Source organism: Eriocheir sinensis, chromosome 65 (genome assembly GCF_024679095.1).
Source record: "Eriocheir sinensis breed Jianghai 21 chromosome 65, ASM2467909v1, whole genome shotgun sequence".
NCBI classification, from domain to species: domain Eukaryota; kingdom Metazoa; phylum Arthropoda; class Malacostraca; order Decapoda; family Varunidae; genus Eriocheir; species Eriocheir sinensis.
In genome coordinates this window covers 6,723,348-6,742,033 of record NC_066573.1, presented here as the reverse complement: position 1 = coordinate 6,742,033, position 18,686 = coordinate 6,723,348, and the positions used below count along the sequence as shown (strand labels likewise).

The 18,686-nt window shown below is 41.8% G+C and overlaps 1 protein-coding gene across 22 annotated transcripts in view; it reads left to right on the top strand.

The window, feature by feature from the left end:
* Positions 1–15,601, top strand: part of LOC126987553 (F-actin-uncapping protein LRRC16A-like) — a 108,743-nt gene extending 93,142 nt beyond the window's left edge. For 11 of the 22 annotated variants that reach the window (XM_050844598.1, XM_050844595.1, XM_050844602.1 and 8 more), the window contains 7 exons: positions 86–316; positions 1,133–1,248; positions 1,338–1,477; positions 2,446–2,626; positions 3,170–3,280; positions 7,216–7,419; positions 9,087–10,221. In XM_050844598.1, coding sequence (XP_050700555.1) covers positions 86–316; positions 1,133–1,248; positions 1,338–1,477; positions 2,446–2,626; positions 3,170–3,280; positions 7,216–7,419; positions 9,087–9,316 — 1,213 coding nt within the window. In that variant the 3' untranslated portion in view covers positions 9,317–10,221. Of the gene's footprint in view, positions 1–85; positions 317–1,132; positions 1,249–1,337; positions 1,478–2,445; positions 2,627–3,169; positions 3,281–7,215; positions 7,420–9,086; positions 10,222–10,864; positions 10,933–11,662 lie in introns of those variants that run through there. The other 11 variants (XM_050844603.1, XM_050844614.1, XM_050844605.1 and 8 more) reach the window with 11 other exon arrangements.
* The last annotated feature ends 3,085 nt before the right edge of the window (positions 15,602–18,686 follow it).

The following is an 18,686-nucleotide window of genomic DNA, read 5'->3' as shown; positions in this document are numbered from 1 at the left end:
CCCTGTACCCAGCAAGGTGTTCCTAAACCAGATCTAATATATCAGTCCACCAGACGTTAAAGAGGATTACATGTGATACTTGCAGTCCACGTCTGTTGAAGTATGGTTCCACCTCCTCTGTTGAAAGTTCTCCCCATACTGGTGGTGGCAGGACCGGCAGTGAGCGGGGAAGCATAGAGTCCCTCACTCGCTCTGATTCCTTAGCGCGGTCTGAGTCTGACGTGACCAGAGACTCACCCAGGCCGCGCACCAAGTCCCGAGACACAGAAGAGGAGGATGAGGATGAAGAGGAGGAGCCCAGCATGGAAGAAAAGAGGTGAGGCAAGGACGCCATCTCCAGACATTCAATTAAGGAAAAAGATCACTTGAGAGAACCTGTTTTTAATAACTAGCTACACACAAAGTTTAATTTAGCTGCTGCTTTGCTTGTTTTGCTTACTGTATTGACAGGAATCTTTCATGTTGTAGAGGCACTGTTGGTTCACAAAGCAGCAAATATATTTTTAGTCACCTGCAGTTTTGCTTTAAAAACTTTTATGTAGCTTCCATGCATTTACCAACAGCACACATGATGAATCTTTTGTTCAACCACAGCTCAACTTTACCAAATGATAACTCAGTTCAACCCACATCAGTACATATTCTTTACTAGAGGGGCAATGACTAGAGTGTAAAGGAAACTGACCAGAATTTCTATATCTGTACCAAATGATAACTCAGCTCAACCCAAATCAGTACATATTCTTTACTAGAGGGGCAATGACTAGAGTGTAAAGGAAACTGACCAGAATTTCTATATCTGGCAAAGGAATCATTCCCTGACTGTTTTGAGTTCCCCGACTAGTCCAGCCAGACCCAACAAGAATTCCAGACGCTTTTGGTTATAATATATGACACAAAGGCACTTTTTTATATAGTACCATACACACACACACACACACACACACACACACACACACACACAGATGCACACAGATGCAGTGCCCAGTGAGCTTGCTTTATTCACACCTGCTTTTTAGTCTCCCTTCCTCCCTCCCCCCCTAGCTGTTGTTGGAGATGAAGTGAGGGTGATGGGTGTGTGGGAGCAGGTCAGTCTGTCTGTACTGTATATATGTGAATTCTTTATCCACAGTAGTCACAGTGTACGAAGCTTGATTGGGAGGCAATCCAACGATGGCATGGCAAAGAGGTCCCCAGACATGAGTGTCAGGAAGGCATCCACGTCTTCAAGCATCAGCTATGCCGATGGTAAGCCCCCGGACACTGGTCCTGCACACCTCTGCGTACATGTGTCTTCCTGATGTTTGCCCACAAAGTAACACTCTGTGTCCCCTCAGATAAGAGTCGCAGTGAAGACGATGGGAAGGAAGATTCTCCCCCGAGGAAGATCGCCGGCCTTCATAAAATGGGTATTGGGGGCAACATTTTGGCAGAAATGAAGAAGATACAAGAGAAGAGAACATCATTCATGCCAAAGGTTAGTCGAATACTTTGGTTATGGACGTCACACCTCTGTAAGTGTTTATCATTTTGTTAGATAATGTGTATGTACTCATTCTGTGGAATGGATTTGAAATCCATCTGTCAAGATAAATGGAGTAGCTATATTGCAACATTTCATAACATAAATCATTAGTATACTTTTGTGTGTGTGTGTGTGTGTGTGACTTGTTACAAAATGTATTAGTAATTAGGTTGAAGGTCTTTTCAAGAAGGAGAATTGTTTGTATGAGGATCAAGGAATCACCAACTTTTTTTTGTAAGGCAATATCTTCATTTTCATGAGTGTTTCCATAATCATTGTGTTGATAAAGGTAATGACGTCATGTTAAGTCTGACAACACTAGTTAATCATTCAAGTGGTGTGAGTAGAATGGATGGAATGAGTAATGAAAGTGTGTATGAGCGTTTTGGAATGTGTCACGGGAGTGAAGGGAAGAAGTGTGGAGTGGTGGAAGAAGTGAAGTGACAGGCTTTAAAGTGGTTTGGCCACATGGAGCGAATGGAGGAGAGTAAGATGACCAGAAGGGTGTATGTGAGTGAGATAGAGGGAGGGAATGCTAGAGGACGACCTCCAGTGAAATGGAGAGATAGGGTGCAGGACTCAGCAGGAGTATGTTAGGGAGAGGGGGAAAGATCTTTGAGAAACTTTAAGCAGGCAAGGAGGGAGTGTCTGGATAGAGAAAGCTGGAAACTCTTCTGCTGTGGCCAGCCCCTGGTGGGAGCTCCTAAGAGCAGGCGTCGATGAGATGATGATGATGATGAATAAAAAAATAATTAATGGTTAATTGTGAGTGTGCAGCAGTGGACTGGAAGTATCCAAAATGTAAGTCCCACAGTGACAGGATGAGTAGTGATGCATGTTGTTTGCACTGGAGTGAGTGAGCATTGAGTGTGTGCCTTTCACCTCTAGTGCAGTACAGTAACTGAACTTTGCATTACAAGGATGATGAGAAAGACAAGGAGGAGAAGAAGGAGAGTCCCTCGAGTAACCTGCTGGCTGGGGTTCGGTTGAGGTCCACCGGCCTGGCTGACAGCCTCATGTCCCCAACCAATGGTTTCCCCAGAGGCTCGGGGGGCAACAAATCCCCCAACTGCAACAGAGACTCATGTATTGACACCTCAGGTTAGTGAGTGTATGGCAGCATTACTGAAGACTGATTCTGAAACCACGTGTCTTGGTCTCAGGGAAGAGTGACTGCCCCGGTCCCCCTGAGGCGCTCGCACACAATGTGTCTGCATAATAGTGTAGCTGTCTTGCACATGTTCTTATGGTCTAGCTGCTTTTCTGGCTGACGTGCTTGAGTCATTGCTTGTGAGATGCACCCAAGGCTAGCTGATAGAAGGAGTGGGACAGCTCTAGTCCAGTGTTAACTAGATGGAAAATAACTAAACCCTTGATAAAAGAGAAAAGTCCTGGTCTTGAAATTCCTCTGATTTATATCTGACAGGAATTGTGCTCCACTTAATGTTATGATTCATTAGTATCTTAATTGATTGCTACATAAGTATTAATATCATAGATCATTATGGTTATGGTTAATGCAGTACCAAGAAGGAAGTCACAGGTCAGGGAGGTTAGCAGGAGAATGTTAGTGTGGAAGGTGTTGTGAGGGGGCATGTTGTCTTGCTCGTCTGATCATGTGCGTCTGCTCGGGGTGCCCCCCAGGACCCAGCCCCAGCACCAAGCCAGTGATCACCGCCCTCAAACCTAAGCCCCCTCCCCCTCTCGCACCTAAACCTCGACCCAAGTCTGTCAGTGGAGGTGACCGCAGATCAGGTAACTCTTGTGTGTGGCAGCGGGGAAGGAAGGAGGGAAGGCTGGAACAATGTACACTGCTTCAAAATTAAATTAATATATCTCCTTTATACAAAGTCATCCATCAGGCCTTGAAGTGATGCACACTGTGAAAACAATGTGCTGATTTTATAAAGTAATTTTTTAATGATATTGCAAAGCGAGTTATAAGTTATAGATATTTGTTTCCCTCAGTAATACCGAGAAGTGTAGTTTCGGGAGTGCACACATCCAGTCATATTATGCCTAGTGAAGGAACACATATAGCCAGGACATAAACACGATGATGCCATTAAACTTTTAGAGGCTGTATATCTTGGTGTGGCTGCATGAGCTGCATCACCCCAGCCCTGCACAGCAGACTGGTAGTCTCAGCAAAATTGGAACTTCACTCCCATGGCTCTAAATGAAGAAAACTTTTGACTATTAGCTCAAAGCAGCCAACTTACAAGCCTGGAAGAGTTATTTGTGCCTCCAATGATGAGTTTTTTGTCAAGCCACTTGGTGATGAGGTGAAGCTGCAGTTGTAGTCATCTTTGAAATCTGCTTGTTTGCTTCTGTTGAAAAGTAACGTGGAGGCACCGTTGCCAGATTATCATACTCAGAGCTTAGTATTTACCAGTTTCTGACGCCTAACTATTGCCAAGAAACATCAGGAATTAACTATTTTAACGATAATCATAAGTGAATCTCCTTATTGGGGTCCACGAGACAGTTTTTGGGTCGGAAGTCGGTAAATATAAGAGGCTGAGTATGACAATCTGGCAACGTTGCGTGGAGGTACGACAGACACAAGGCTCACGGCACACAGTATTATTGAGGGAAACAGTGGAGGGATGTAAAGTAAAAGTGTTGGCATGACATCAATCGTTGTCCTCATTATACTTTTTACTTCCACATCAATCTAAATTTTCTACCATAGTCGTTAATTATTGGTTTGATTTAGCAACACGACTGTTCAGGAATTTCTCATGATGTAAAGGAAATGAACTGCTTTCCTGGTCACTCAGCCCAGGAAGGTGCCGTTCCCTCAAGTGTTACAAAGGCACTACATCAACTCGGTATTCAGTCAAGCCTTGCACCAAAATGTCATTGTTTGTATAAAGGAGATTCGTGTGTTTTCTTTTGGTGTCTCTAAAACATCTATTTTTATGGACATTAATGGCTTCTTCTTTACTGCATCAGTTCATCTTGTGTCTGGGAGATCAGAACAGTTTTTGCCAAGTTAATGCTTCTGTTGTCTTTTGTCTACAGTTGTCTTCTGATGACAATGATCTTGCTTGGGTGATTTATGGGTAAACACTCACTTGAATGTGGAATGAAAACTTGAAATTTCTGAAAAGACCTAAAATGCCCTGGAAAGTCTGAAAAGATCCTGTAAATCACTTTAGTCTGCTCAGTAGAGTTGTGCCCACGGCAAGGAAGGGTGGCAGCGACAGGTGCTGGACTGGCATGGGGCTCACACCTGCTTGCCCGCGCATGATTCTTATGTGGCATATTGACTTGCATGCTGCATGTGTTGCTTACACTCTGTTTGTATATTAACCGCCAGATGCCAGTTCATGTCTAAGGTTGTGTGATTGACAGCCACCTGATTCATGTCTCTGGAAATTTTCATATTTAGTGGACATGATCAAAGTGAAAAGTACACCAGACTGCAGAGTGGTGTGGCAGACTCGTGTACTGGAGGGTGGTGGGGTTGTGCGGCAAGGACAGAGTTGGGCTGAGCAAGGGGGTGTTGCCAGGCCTAACAAAGCACCTGAGGTGTTTGAGGGAAAGGCAATCAGGGTTAGAGTATGGGGGAAAGTGAGCACCACCTGGAGGGGCAGAGTGCACATGAACTGCCTGTGCAATGAGACACACCAGCCTGCTGATGTTGTCTTCACACTGGGAAATCCTCCAAACAAACCATCAAGCACAAATTAGTGGAAATAAGACATGTATGGATATTACTTCAGTACTGTTAGATGTTTTATAGTACTTAGTGTCTAATTCCATTGTACAGATTGTATCTCTTGAACTGCTACAGCTACACCTTGAAACAGTGAAGGACTAAAGCTGTAGTGAACAGAAAGAAGACAAAAAGTTAATGTGGGAAATGTATTATCATAAGTTTTGCCGGGAGCGACTCGCCGCTGTTCAGAAGAGCAACTTTTTCTTGATATGTTGTACGTACAGACTTACATGGAAACCCGTGGAATGTGGAAAGCACCACTTGTTGATGTGTTTTTGTTCTTTGAGTGTGTGGGAGGCTGTGTAACCGCTGTGTTTTGGGAGTAAGGGTTGCATTATGTTACTCAGACCACCATTCACCATCTTACTCGGAGTACTTATTCAAGTTTCGACTAATGGAACAACAACAAAAAGATTAATGTCATAAAATTTGAAAATCCCAGGGCCGTCAGAAGTTGTAGGACAGATAAGATACTTCAAGATGATCAAGTTTTATGCCCTAGAAACTAGGGATGGAGTATTCATATTCAGTATTCGTATTTGAATATATTTGAACACCGTATGTGCGTGTATTCATATTCATATTCAAATTAATATTGAGAGAAATCAAAGTATTCTCATTAGTATTCAAATACAAGAGAAATGTATTCATATTTTTCAATTAATCTGACAAATTCAAAATTAATTATCAGAAATAACAGCTGTTGTTCCTTACAACTCCAGCCTCCTGTGTGAACATGTATTTGTCATGTATAGCACAGGTTCGCAGAGTGGCAGCGCAGCGCCTGTAATCAGACTCGGTTGCCACTTTCCAGTGTGGACGGTGACTGTGGTCCAGCTTGAGACAGGCTTATTGTAAGATTTTTTCAATGAAAGGTATTTTTCAAAGAAAAGTATTCATGAATGTATTCATAAATACTTTCTAGAAGTATTCTTATTTGTATTCAAATTAAAACCATTTTAATGTATTCAAATTCATTTTCGTATTCGTTGGAATTTGAGGTATTTGTATTTGTATTCAAATACACAACTCTTGTATTCACTCCATCCCTGCCATAAACCCTAGCGGACCAACTAACATTCCTAGAGAGCACTTTTTGCATATATGAGACTGTTTGTTGCAGTGGTGTGTCTGTGATCAAACTAATCTCACTGAGTTTGTGTAACAATTACATTAACTTGTAGCCGTGATGTCTGTTTGTTGACTTGTGGGAAATGTTATCAGACTTTGTTGTGTGTGTGTTTACTTGATGCTGATCACTTACACGAGTGAAGAGTTCTTTCCGGGAAGCTTTCCAGTTGGAAAATGTGCAGAAAATATTTTTCTGTTAGACCAAATGAGGTGCTGAGAATAGAAGGGTGAACTTGTCATCCCCCTCACCCTAAAAATGGGGTTAAGCTGCCACCATAAGCGTGCTACTTGTTTCAATGGCAAGAAATGGGGGAGTATTTTTTCCCCCAAGAGAAATAGGAGCTTTCCCGGCTGTGGTGCTGGGTAGAGCATTAAGAAATGGAGCTGCCTCAGTACTTACTCCTGGTGAGTTCACCATTTCTATTCTTGAGGCCTCAAATTCCATCCTGTAGAAGTGTGTTCAGGGTAAAGTGAGTCTTGTCAAAATATTTTTCATTTTGTTCTTGTGGGTGAACATTCCTCAGAGGATAGTTCTTTGCCAGGTTCCTGCTCACCCATTGTGAAGCACTATAATCCTGTCACTGAAGAAGCCCTTTGTCTCTGGCTGGGGTTAACAACACACACATCCAGTCCCCCAACAGTCCCTTGAAGAACATGTCTTTTGGCACAAAAGTTTAATGAACATTTAAGTAATGGTTTTCAAATCTGCTGTATGATCTAAGTTCATTTTCATTGTTCTGTCAAATTCTGGATTGCTTTTTCTTTTGACTTGTGTGAGTTTTATGATTGAGAAGTTGAGGCGTTAAGAGAGCTGAGTGTTCTTCCCTCTGAGTGGGCCGTGCCGCTGCAGGAGAGTCAGGGCCGGGCGAGGCAGAGGATGAGGACCCGGCAGACCTTCCCATGAAGTCTGTGAGGGAGATGGCGGCCTCGCTGGCTCAGGTGACTGTCAGGGATAGGCCCAAAGGTGCCAGGAAGTCCACTTCTCTCTCTTGCATCCCAGCGGTTGGCGGCAGCAGTGGCAGCGGCAGCAGCAGCGGTATGGCAAATCACTGATTCCCTTACTGTGTAAAACTAGTGTTGCAGTATGACCAAACCAAATATGCCAAGGGCCACTGGTACTAAGGTTTTCTTTTTTGTGTGTGTCATACTTGAAATACTGAATGAAGGAAAATATTAGATACATATGAAATTCTACTCTAATAAAAGCAAGCATCCAAAATATTTCACTTAAAATGTAAAATTGTCCATTGTACATTCCTTTGTAAATTTGTGAAGTTGTTATGAAGTGATGTGCAACCACAGCCTAGAAGATGCTTGTCTGTAATTTTTATTTTTATTTGAAACATTAAGCTTGGAAGTTACTCTTTGGAAGTATTGATTTAAGCACATGATGATCACACAAGAGTCTGTTGCATTTTCATGAGTGTGAGCAGAGGTGAGGCGGAGCTGCTCAAAGTTCTGTAATTATCATCAGCTTCTTGGAATTCATACGAGATGTCAAAGCTCAACTTTTGGAGGACTGTGCAGTGCATCAGTGCCACTGATTTGTCCATCCTTTTGACTCAACTGCTGCCTGGTGGTGAGCCACAGCGTGCTGCCCTGCTGAGGGCCAGGACAGACAAATGATCCAGTGTTGTCAAGGACTGGTAGAAAGTTTAACAAAACTTTGCAAATTGTATTCGGTTAATATTTAAAAATGTTTCAGTAAAATTACAAACAAGTATCCAAAGCTTTAATAATTATAATCATTGTTCCATCATCATCATCACACATGAATGTAGAGGCCCCATTATCATAATCATCATAATTTTTTGCTTAAACAGACAGCTTCCCATTTTCTAACAAGTCTTACTTAAGGTTTCTAGTCTGCCATTTTTTCCAATTCGTTTAATTTTGTTTGTTGCTGAGGCTCCCCTCTGACTGAAGGCAGCTGTTACCTCCCATCACAAGCTCTCCCTTCCTCCCTCGACACAAGTTCACACATTATCAGTTTGCCAGACCCTGTTCTCTACAACATTCCTTTGAAGCATTTGTGTGGCAAAGGCTACAGCCAACATATTTTCTTTTAGTAATACAAGTATGATTCAGTCATGCAAAGAAAAATTGTATTCTGAGGTGTGGGATGTATAATATGATGAGGGCAAAAACAGTTTAGGAGTTGGTGCTGTATTTTAAGTTTTTAATGGCTGTCATCTCTCGGGGAAGGCTCAGAACAGGGAAGTGAGGCAGCAGTGTTCTGTAATCTGCCGTCATTAGTCGCAGGCCCTTGACTTTGAAGAAGTTGACATTCTATAATTTTTTATTCACTGACCTTTAATATAATGTTGCTGATTTGATGTAGTGATTTATTTTTTATTATTATTATTATTTTTTTTTTAGTTTTTCCTGATTAATTTGCTACATGAGAGGAACAAGTTGTGCATCACTATGTTAGGATCTCAAATTCATCTTATTACATCATTAAGCACATGCCCACGGCCATTCTGATGTTTTTAAAATTATTTATTGATTAATTGTACTGTTTACTTAGTCTGGTGATTAGTAAGATTATTTTATCACTAATTTAATGCATTGTCTTTACTTCCCTACAAAAAGGAGACTAGATATTAGTCCTTCCATAGCAGGGACCTGTCAGGCAAGGGAAGCAAGCCTTAGCCAGCAGCAGTGCTTGGCTGCAGGTATTAATCAAAGGTTTTCCTTCAGATAAGAAATCAAGGGGAAAACTTGAGTCTGAAAAAACTCTGAACATCTTAAGTGGGATTAGAATGATCGAGAAGAAAAGGCGACAGAAAGAAAAGAAAACCCCAGAGGCAGGTTGTATTACAGTGTTGGGTGTTGTGGTTGTACTAACAGCAAGTGTTTGTGTGTTGCGTGCTCATAGAAGGGGGAAAACGCTGTACATTGGTCAGCGTGTCTTAAGAGCAGGCTGCTGAGGAGAGGGATATTTCTAACAGGTGTTTAGGTGTGAGTTAGAGAGCCACAGAAGGCTCATCAGGCCTGTGGTGATGCAGCAGCATCCTCCGCACCAGGAAGGCTCGGGGAGGCAGGGCTGTCAGCATTCTGGACTACATTGTTTTTTCGTACAGTGCCTGACACCTTTTCCCGCTTTGATGACTGTGACTGTGATTTGTACTTTAGTTGTAAGCAGCTTAACCATCTTGTTGTGTAATAATAACCTTTGATTGCCACAGGTTGGTCTCTCGAAGGAAATGAGTGTTTGGGATGTTTTGTGTTTTCTTGTCATTAATGCACAACATGAACTTGGCGGCTATAAGGACTCACAATGTGTTATAAGCTTATCTTAATGATTTCCTGTGCAAATATAGACTAATTTCTACCCAGTGCAATTTCATTATACATGAACATTAACACTTAGAGGTGCATACAGACTCAGCATTTTGGTTAGTGTTGGTGTTTAGCGGCTGCATGATTGTTCATTATCATGTCCTGCATGATGTTGTACAAGATAAACTCCTGTGCATGTGAACCGTGATGAGTCACGTTTCATAAGTCAGGCTGCTTTGACTTGGCATGTTGTATGTTCCACATCTTCAAGGGCCAAGGTGACGGGTGTCTATCAGGGTTGCTATTCCTCGGTGGCTGGCAGCACACGATCCCACTTCTAATAATTTCCTTTTAACTTCTAATTATTTTCTTTTAACTACTCGGCAGAGATCAAGTTTTTGTGACCTCTGGCAATGCTCCCTTTGTTAGATGACAAGCAAGTTGTTGCTTTGTGGGAATGGTGGAGGTATTCTTCTGCTTTGTGGTTTTTTACTTGTGATTGTTTTACCCAACTTATGGTATCATGAAGAAATTATTAAAACTTAAATTTTGTTATATTTGTGTTACTTAAAAAATAGAGCTACAGTGTGGGATTACTCATTCACCAGTATTTTTGTGACGTTAAGCTGTGTGGAGCCACATAGTGTAGTCCTTAGACCAGCTCACACAACACAGCCAGAGGAAGATTTCTAAACCTTCATTGTTGAGCACTTTCATTCCCTCAGCAGTGAGCATTGCCTCCAGTACACTCAAGTTTCTAATGACAACCTACCAAGTGTTGTTCAAAGCACCTTGATGAATATTTTGTGTAATGGACATTTGATATGAGAGCAGCAAATCATTTTAATAACTTAAAATTTTATCCAAGCATACTGTTTACTATATTTCTTTCCTTATGCTTCTCATTGAGTTAGTAGGAAAGTTAGTGTATAATTATTATTCTCCATCATGCACCTGATATAAACACTTAAAGAAAAGCTTGAGTTCCTCTTGTGTGTATGTAAACACACACACACGTACACTGCATCAGTTGCTGAAATCCCCACATCAGTGCTGACTGACACTGTTATTGAGCTCCAGTGTAGTTAGCCGTCACGCTTTGTCTAACTTGGCACCACACAGGCTTACCCCCCCACCCCTAGCCCTGTCATAGTGGCCACTGAATGCACGTGTCTGTGTCTGTGTTATCTGTTTAGGTGTGGCCCCAGAGTTGCTGGTCCTGCTCGACAAACGGCGCTCGACGCTCACAACCAACCAGCTGGAGGTATACACATGCATGGTTTTTGTTGCACAGCCCCAGAGCTCTTGGTCATGCTCTGCTTGGGCTGCCGTGAATATTTGTGATTGATTTTCTTGACTGATTGGGCCTTGATCATAGATGTACAGATTAATGATTTTGTGCTAGGGAGTAGTGGAAGAAATTACAGTGATTGGCATGCTACTGATTGATTTTTTATCATGTAATTAAGTGTAATTTCAGCATAATGTATTTCAAGTTCATTGAGAAACATCCTAAAGAGAGAATTATTAAGCATAGTCTAAATACAGAGGAGTTCTGTTTGCTAAATTAAAATTCAAATCAATTGAGTATATTTTACAATACAGTTTGCTTGTGGAAGAGGTTCATCTAATACTGTAAAGCTGAGAAAACTCTTAAATAATATATATGAGAAACTTATCAAATACTAGCATAAATGCACAAAATAGTATACTTGTAGAACCATTAGGAATTTGTAATGCTGAACATAAACATTATCTACTGAGACATGTACTTAGTGCATTTAGGGCATTGATTTTGAGGAATACTCTTATTTGTTATGTGTCAGCCTTCAGAAAGCAATCTGTACCAATTAGTAGCACTTGAAATGCCTCAGTCTATTTATTACAAACTTGCCACTCAGTTACCAATACAAAAGTCTAAACTTAGCACTGTAATCTTTGTATGTTAAGGACTCCTTTGAATAATCTCTAAGGGCAGGTGTTTATTGCGGCAGGAACTGGAGGAGACCTGGGTGGACGGTGAGCGTGGGGAGGAGTCTGCCTGCCCGCCCCTCCACCGCCAGACCTCCCACAAGCACGTCCTGGCCACGGACTTGTCTCTGGAGGACGTTGTCAATGTATAGTCATGGATTGGATAGGAAGGGATAATTTTGCATTTTTAGGGTATAAGTGCACCCCATATTGGCAAGAAAGATTGCCCTAATATGTATACTTATAAATTCAAGATCTTTAGCAAAAATGAAACTTGTAGGGATTATATTACGATGATTACTGTTTATTTCAATCCTATATAAGATGCTCGACCTATTATGAGGCAGCAGCAAGGCCTCCACAGCGCCGGGGGGTTACAGTGTGAGCCAGTGAGCCAAGAGGACGCCTGCGATTGGCTGTGACGTCTTAACGTGTGACACGAATAGTGATAACTTTACTTAATGTCAGAAACTGACTCTAAAGTGAAAATAGAAACATGCTTTGTTTTGAAGCAAAGTTTGAGACAACATTTAGAGAAACAAGCAAATTTTGCATTTTCATAAACTATTGACTTGTAAGCCAGAGATAGAGCTCATCTAATATAACTAAGCAAAGAAGGTATTGTAAATTTAGTGGTTTAGATAATATACATATAAGGTACATCATACTGTAAATTGAATATAATAGGTCACTGCCATCATTGGATATATATGTATATACTTTTTTTCTTTGATTAGCACAAGTTAAGTTGTAGGTCCACAAAGCCAGTGTTCTGGTGCAAGCGAGCCTGTGATGCACACCAGGCCCAGGCTGACACCAGTGCTGCCGGCACCTGTGCGATGACACCAGGAAACATAGACTTGTAGAAGTTATTTTGTAATTTAGTTCCCCTCACAGAACATAAGGAAGATGTCAGGGATGTTGAATCTAACTTTGATGGAGAATTTGTCCTTTAAGCTGTATCTTTCACACTTTGTGTAATGCTAAAATGGCATTCATATTTTTTGCACTCATTACTAAAGTTTGCTTTTAGAATGATGCACAGTACACAACCATGGGCATGAGTAAGCATGGTTGAATAGGTAGCTCTTTTTAATTTTATAATCTGTACCACATTCACGTTCGAATGGAATGGGGATGCCCGGCTCACTTCCAGACCTAACCTTGGTCAGGAGTAGCAAGGACGTAACCTTCAATGACCCTGCAAACTTTTGTATAAATTGAGCATACCGTGATTGTTACGTTTATTGTAAGGTGTTACGTGCAAGAAAATGGGTGGTGTTATTTGTTGCGAGGTGCGTGGACTTGCGGCACGGTGATGGTATGCCTTCAACTTCAAGAATACAACCTAATACATCTGATTCCTAATATGAGTTATTGTGTATTAAAAGTATTGTGGTAGCGTCTCAGCCGTAGAACTGGGATGAACTTGTACATCTTGTGAGCTTTGCTTTACAATAGAAATCCAACAAGTAGGAAACATGATGAACATATGTATAAAGCTGAATATCTTGTCAAAAGTAATTATTATAATGTTATTCATCTACAGGTAGTGTGTTTGCCTCTTTTTTGTACAGCCTGTGTTGTGTTGTGTGAGGAGCCTCGTGCCAAGACTGAAAGCTTTTGTGTGTGTGAGTGTGTGCGTGGTCTGTGTAGTACATAATTATTTGTTTACATAATTGTATTGAACACGGAGGTTCGCAGGGCTGCAAGAGTTTTATCTGTGATGGAGTGTCCATTTATTTCTGTAACTGTGACATTGTTGCATAAGAACAGTTTGCTCCTAAATGTCTTGAGTAAGTTTAGCTTCATATAAAGTAATGATAATTTAGGAGGACCTTGGTTAACACCTGTTTCTAACTGCAAGAATTAAGATTTACATAAACTTATTAGGTCAGTAAAACCTAGGGAAACAGTTAATTGTTAGTGTTTGTTAGTGTATAGTTACTTTTAATTATGATAATGATTATGAATCAAGAAATTAAAGCTATTGGATCCCTTCTGAGTCCCGGGGCAAGTACCAGATAGTGCCAGAGTTGTGGTGTACATGTTTGCGTCTGGGGATAAGTGATACACCTCTTTTCATTTACATGAGTTAGGCATTTGGTTGGAAAGGTCATACAAAACTTTGGTAATGTCAAGGTATATATAACCACCTTTTATATACTTGCATCCACATGAAGTCTCCTGTAAACCAATCAACTTGATAGACGCATCGTTGAGAACCACACTTAAGTGGCCGCCAGTCTGCCGCGTCCCCTCAGTATCCAGAATTAAAAAGGGAAGGATTTGTACAAAAAGCACAGAAGTCTGAATTTTCCCAAGTGACTTTTAATACTCTAGCAATAACTCACTCAGCTTAAACTTCATGGCGAACGCTGTCGCCGAGCCCAGCAGGTGCCAGTGTGGTTTTGATGACGTGGAGCATTGATAAAAGCTGCTACTCTATCACAAATATTGGTCATAAGCTAGAATACTGGTGCTGTCTGGTACTTCTCCACTTTGTCAGAAAGGTTTTATTTGGCAAAGCATATTAATAATGTACGGTATATGTGTGTTGGTGATGTATGCATTTTATGCAATATATCACATTCAGTGAAGATTCAGTCAGGAGTAACCAAATACAGACACCTTTATTTATAACATGCACATTTTTGGAGTTTGTTTTAAGAAAATCATACCAACTGTACACAGCTGTACACAACACTGGACAAAAATTGTAGCTTGAGTTTGTGTAAGCTGAGTGTGTTTCCCATTACAAGGTGAGTCTAGCAGAGTTTTCCCAGCAGGTGATGTGGTTTGGGCTTCACCAAGGTAGTACAAAGCAGCCAGTTGCAAGGTTTGTTAAGAGTGCTCACATGAGACAATACAATTTTAAAAATCAAAAAAATACAATTAATGTTGTATAGGTGAGTGTAGGTAGCTATAGGAAACAGGAAACTTCTAATTCAGCTTCAAAACCTACCTCGAACCACTGTAGTACTCCTCTTGTAATGTATTTATTTTTCCTTTGCTTGTTCTCGGTCACCTTAGCTCTCCTCCTCCTCCTCCTCCTCTGGCCCTCACCAAGACGCAGTGCTTGCGCTGGCTCTGAAACACTGTAACACTGCTGCTCCAGACCCTTGAGCCGAGTAGGTACTTGTGCTAAGGTTGCATGTTATGGAAACCACTTTTGTAATTATCAATTTTGTAATTCCCTTCATAAGTTCCATCCTGTACAGGTGCAAGTGTTCAAGAAGATAAAGAAATTAATTTATTGTTTGTTGACGGCTTAAATTTTCCTAAGTGGCTTGTTTGAGCTGAATTTGATAATAGCATGAGTTTTCATGTCTGTCTCGTGAGCTCTTGTTTGATGTACTTGTCATGAGCTACAAACTGTACAGATTACTGCCAGTCTCATGTAAATTCATTGTTAGCTTTTTTAACAGATAGCATAATGGCGTAAGAATTGTTGTGGTAACCTCATCTTGTTTAGTATGATTGTAATGTCGTGCTTGTTGGGTGCAGCACAGATGGGGCTCGGGACACCAGTGGCATTCTTCCAAGGAGCTGATTAGTTTTGGTTAAGCGATAATGAATCTAATCTGAATCGATTCAGTGATTGTGATATTTAAATTGGACAATTGCTTTGTAATCCAGATACAGTGCATTTAACATCCAATATTTTTATTAGTATTAGGACCTGCAATGTCATGACAGTTGTCCCAGCTGGCCCACGTCTTGAGCAACTGTGCCATGATTAGGTAGCAATGAAATACTTTGTGGTCATTGTGAGTTGTGATAGCATCAAGATTTCTCATCACATTCTTTTCTTCCTTCTTCCTTTAAAATGTTTGCTAAAGAGAAGTTATGTGACCACAAACTTTTGTCACAGCAATGTTTTACTCTTGTATTGTAAATATATTAATTGTCATATTTTATATTTTACAATTATTCTACTGCCTTAATAAAATTATTTCCTACCCACTGTTTATACAAACTTGGAGAAAGGTAAAAAAATGGGAAACTTTTACCCTGTTCAGTGTCTCAAAAGCAATGCTCCATGTGGCAAATGGCTGTGTGGCACAGTGGTTAGAACGCCCTGCTACCAATCTGGGGGCCAGGTTTTGATCCCAACCAGGAGCAGCCAGCCCCCAGCCCACCCAGCTGTTCAGCCTACCTTTCATGGTGGTCAGTGAATGGGTGTCTGGGAAAGCCCGGGGGAGGTAAACTGTGGTAACCGAAATGTCTGACAGTCCCTGTGTGGGTGGTGGTCCACATCCAGCACAGGGTCAAGGACCACGAAGACAGACAAGCACTGGAGCCACACAGCTTTACAAAGGACCCCAACTTGACTTTCACCTTCATGTGGCAACAACATGCCTTGGCATGCAGACACACCATTCTTTTAGTGTGCCATGATATGCTGTCAATATATTTTCATGATATGTGTGAGGGGTAGGGTGAGGACGTGCCGGTGTGAGCTCCTCGCTCCTTGGAACTGTTGAGTCACCAATGATGGGCAGAACCAGGAGTCTTGAGAGATTCCTGTTGTGTCAGTGAAGATTTTACAGGCAAGAAGTGGATTGCATGCTGTTTGTGTCCAAGGTGGTGTCATGTGGAGTGTGCTAATTTGACTGGAGTCAAGCAGGATAATGTACCTAAAATAAATTGGATTTGCACTCTATGTCTTCATAAAGCATCTCTTGCTACCAACATTTTTGAAATATTGGATAAATTGAAGCAAGAATTATCTAAAGAAATAAATGTGGTTAAAGATGAGGTTGAAACTCGGATGTCCAGTGACAAGGAGTTGAGTGAGGTGGCAGGCGTGATCTGTGATGAGCAGGCAGAGTCGGGTCACGCCAGTTTTGCTGACGTAGCCAGACACAAGAGGAAGCAGAATCTCCTTGTCATGAAGGCCTCTGATCAAGACAAAAAGGCTACCGAGATGAAAAATGAGGTTTCCTAGGCAACCTTTACTGTGACCCACAACCCATGCTTCCCAAAACCCAGTGAATCACCCTGGTTTAGATATGGCATGGGATTATTTTTCCAGGAAGAGGTTGAGGAAGCTTTTTGTCCTTCCCAGCTATAAGAAAAACTGCATCAGGGTGTGTGTCTGGAGCTCCTGTGGCCATCTGCCCGAGTCCTTCAAGTTCACTGTGTTTCAACATGACAGTTCCTCTGCTCATCCTGACAAATCCATCACCACCTGGCCCAGACCTCAGCTCCGTCAAGAACCTCCGCCACCTCGTAAAGAAGGGTCTCCACAGACAGGATGTGAGCTTCCCCTAAATGAGAGGCTGCCATTCAAGAGTGTTGGGATAATATCTCTCCAGACCTTCAGGAACCTCAGCCATTTGCTTTCCCCATCTCCAAACGGTAAAGAAGTGCCGGGGACACTCTTCCAAGTACTAAATATAAGTGTACTACATAAATTGCTTGTATACTGATTAACAAATATGTTGCCTGCTGCATGAGGGCCAGGCACCACCTACTTTTTGGTGAGTATATTGAGAATTTCATATTTGATGAATTGATCAATTGTTCCATGTGAAAACTTTATTTTCCTCTTTACCATCTCTCCTATTGATCTCCATTGTGACCTTTTTTCTCAACCTTTTCTTGTTACAAACTTGCCTTGATAAATGGAAATTAATTTTTATTATTTCTTGGAGTTTTCCTGTCACTTTAACAATCAACAGACATTGTCGTTCCACCGGGGTCCATCCCATTTTCTGTGCTTCACCAAAGAGTGAGGTTTTTACTTAGAGGCGGCTGGTCATTCACGTTGTGTCAGCTCAGCGCCTGGACGCCTGACTCGTGGCTGTGGGCCAGGTACGTTGGGTGGCCGGAGGATTTCACCCTCTCAGGGGTTCTGCGTCCCTGCCCATGGCTAGCAGTCAACTTAATCCCTCATCTGGGTTTGGGTGAGGCTTGTAACAGCTCCATGTAAAACCCTTAACTCTAATTAACTCAGAAGAGGCCAGAGTTGAAACTCCAACTGCAACCCTGACCCAGTTGTGCTGGGGGACCAACCAGGGGGTGGCCTCCTTTGCTGCATTCACATCAGGTAAGCCTGCTGCCTTAGGCAGGTGCAAGGCAAAGCCTCTGAGACACAGAAGCAGATCCAGTGGGAAGGCAGGGGGCAGTTTGCCCCTTGAAATTTTTTGGGAAAATATTTTGTGGGTTTGCAACTGCAAAATTATTGTCTTTGGCAACTTTAATGCTACTAATGGTACTGAGAGCTGGCTAAGAGTTATGTGTTGGTACCCACGGCTCTGGTACCAAGATAGCCAACACCTTTTTCCTTCTGATCTTTGCAAGATCCAAAGGGTTGAGAATTGCAGGTTCTTGGTATCAGATCAAAGCTGTTCTGCGGGAGGGGCGGCTGAGGAGGTTGATCACATTCTCATGAGTGATCCTTGGAGGCTCCATCAAAGCTACAGGATTTTCCAGAATGCACTGGCTTGTTGCAAAACTTTAAGTTTCTTGTCAGGTCAAGAAGAATCTTGAATGTACCCATACTGTGTTCCATCTTATGAAACAAAGTCTTTTCATGTGTTCATGAGTATGCACCGAGTCTCAAATCATTTCAATGTGCTTGGTACCATTGAGGATTCTGCAAAAGTGTGGGATGCCCTGTAATGTGAAATTCTCCAAGCTGCAAAGGAGTGCATATATTTGCTGCAACAACAGCATTATGATAGTGTATATTTTTAAGAAAAGAGGCAGTCAGGACAGGTAGTTAGTGCATTGGACATGGAATGCAGCACAGCAATCGAGAATATGTGCAGTGGAAATGAGTTATATAAGAGGTGCCTGTGGTGTTTCAGGATGGGATGGAGAAAGTGATGAAAGTGTGTACAAGAGGTTTAGTATGGGTGTGACAGTGAAGGGGGTGGATTGTTGAGTGGTGGAGTGAGTGAAGCATGGTGCGCTGAGATGGTTTGGGCATGTGATGAGGATGGGGGAGAAAGAATTTATGAAGAGAGTGTATGAGGGAAGGATTGAGGGAGGGGGTATCAGGGGAAGACCACCTGTGAAGTGGATCAGTAGGGTGAG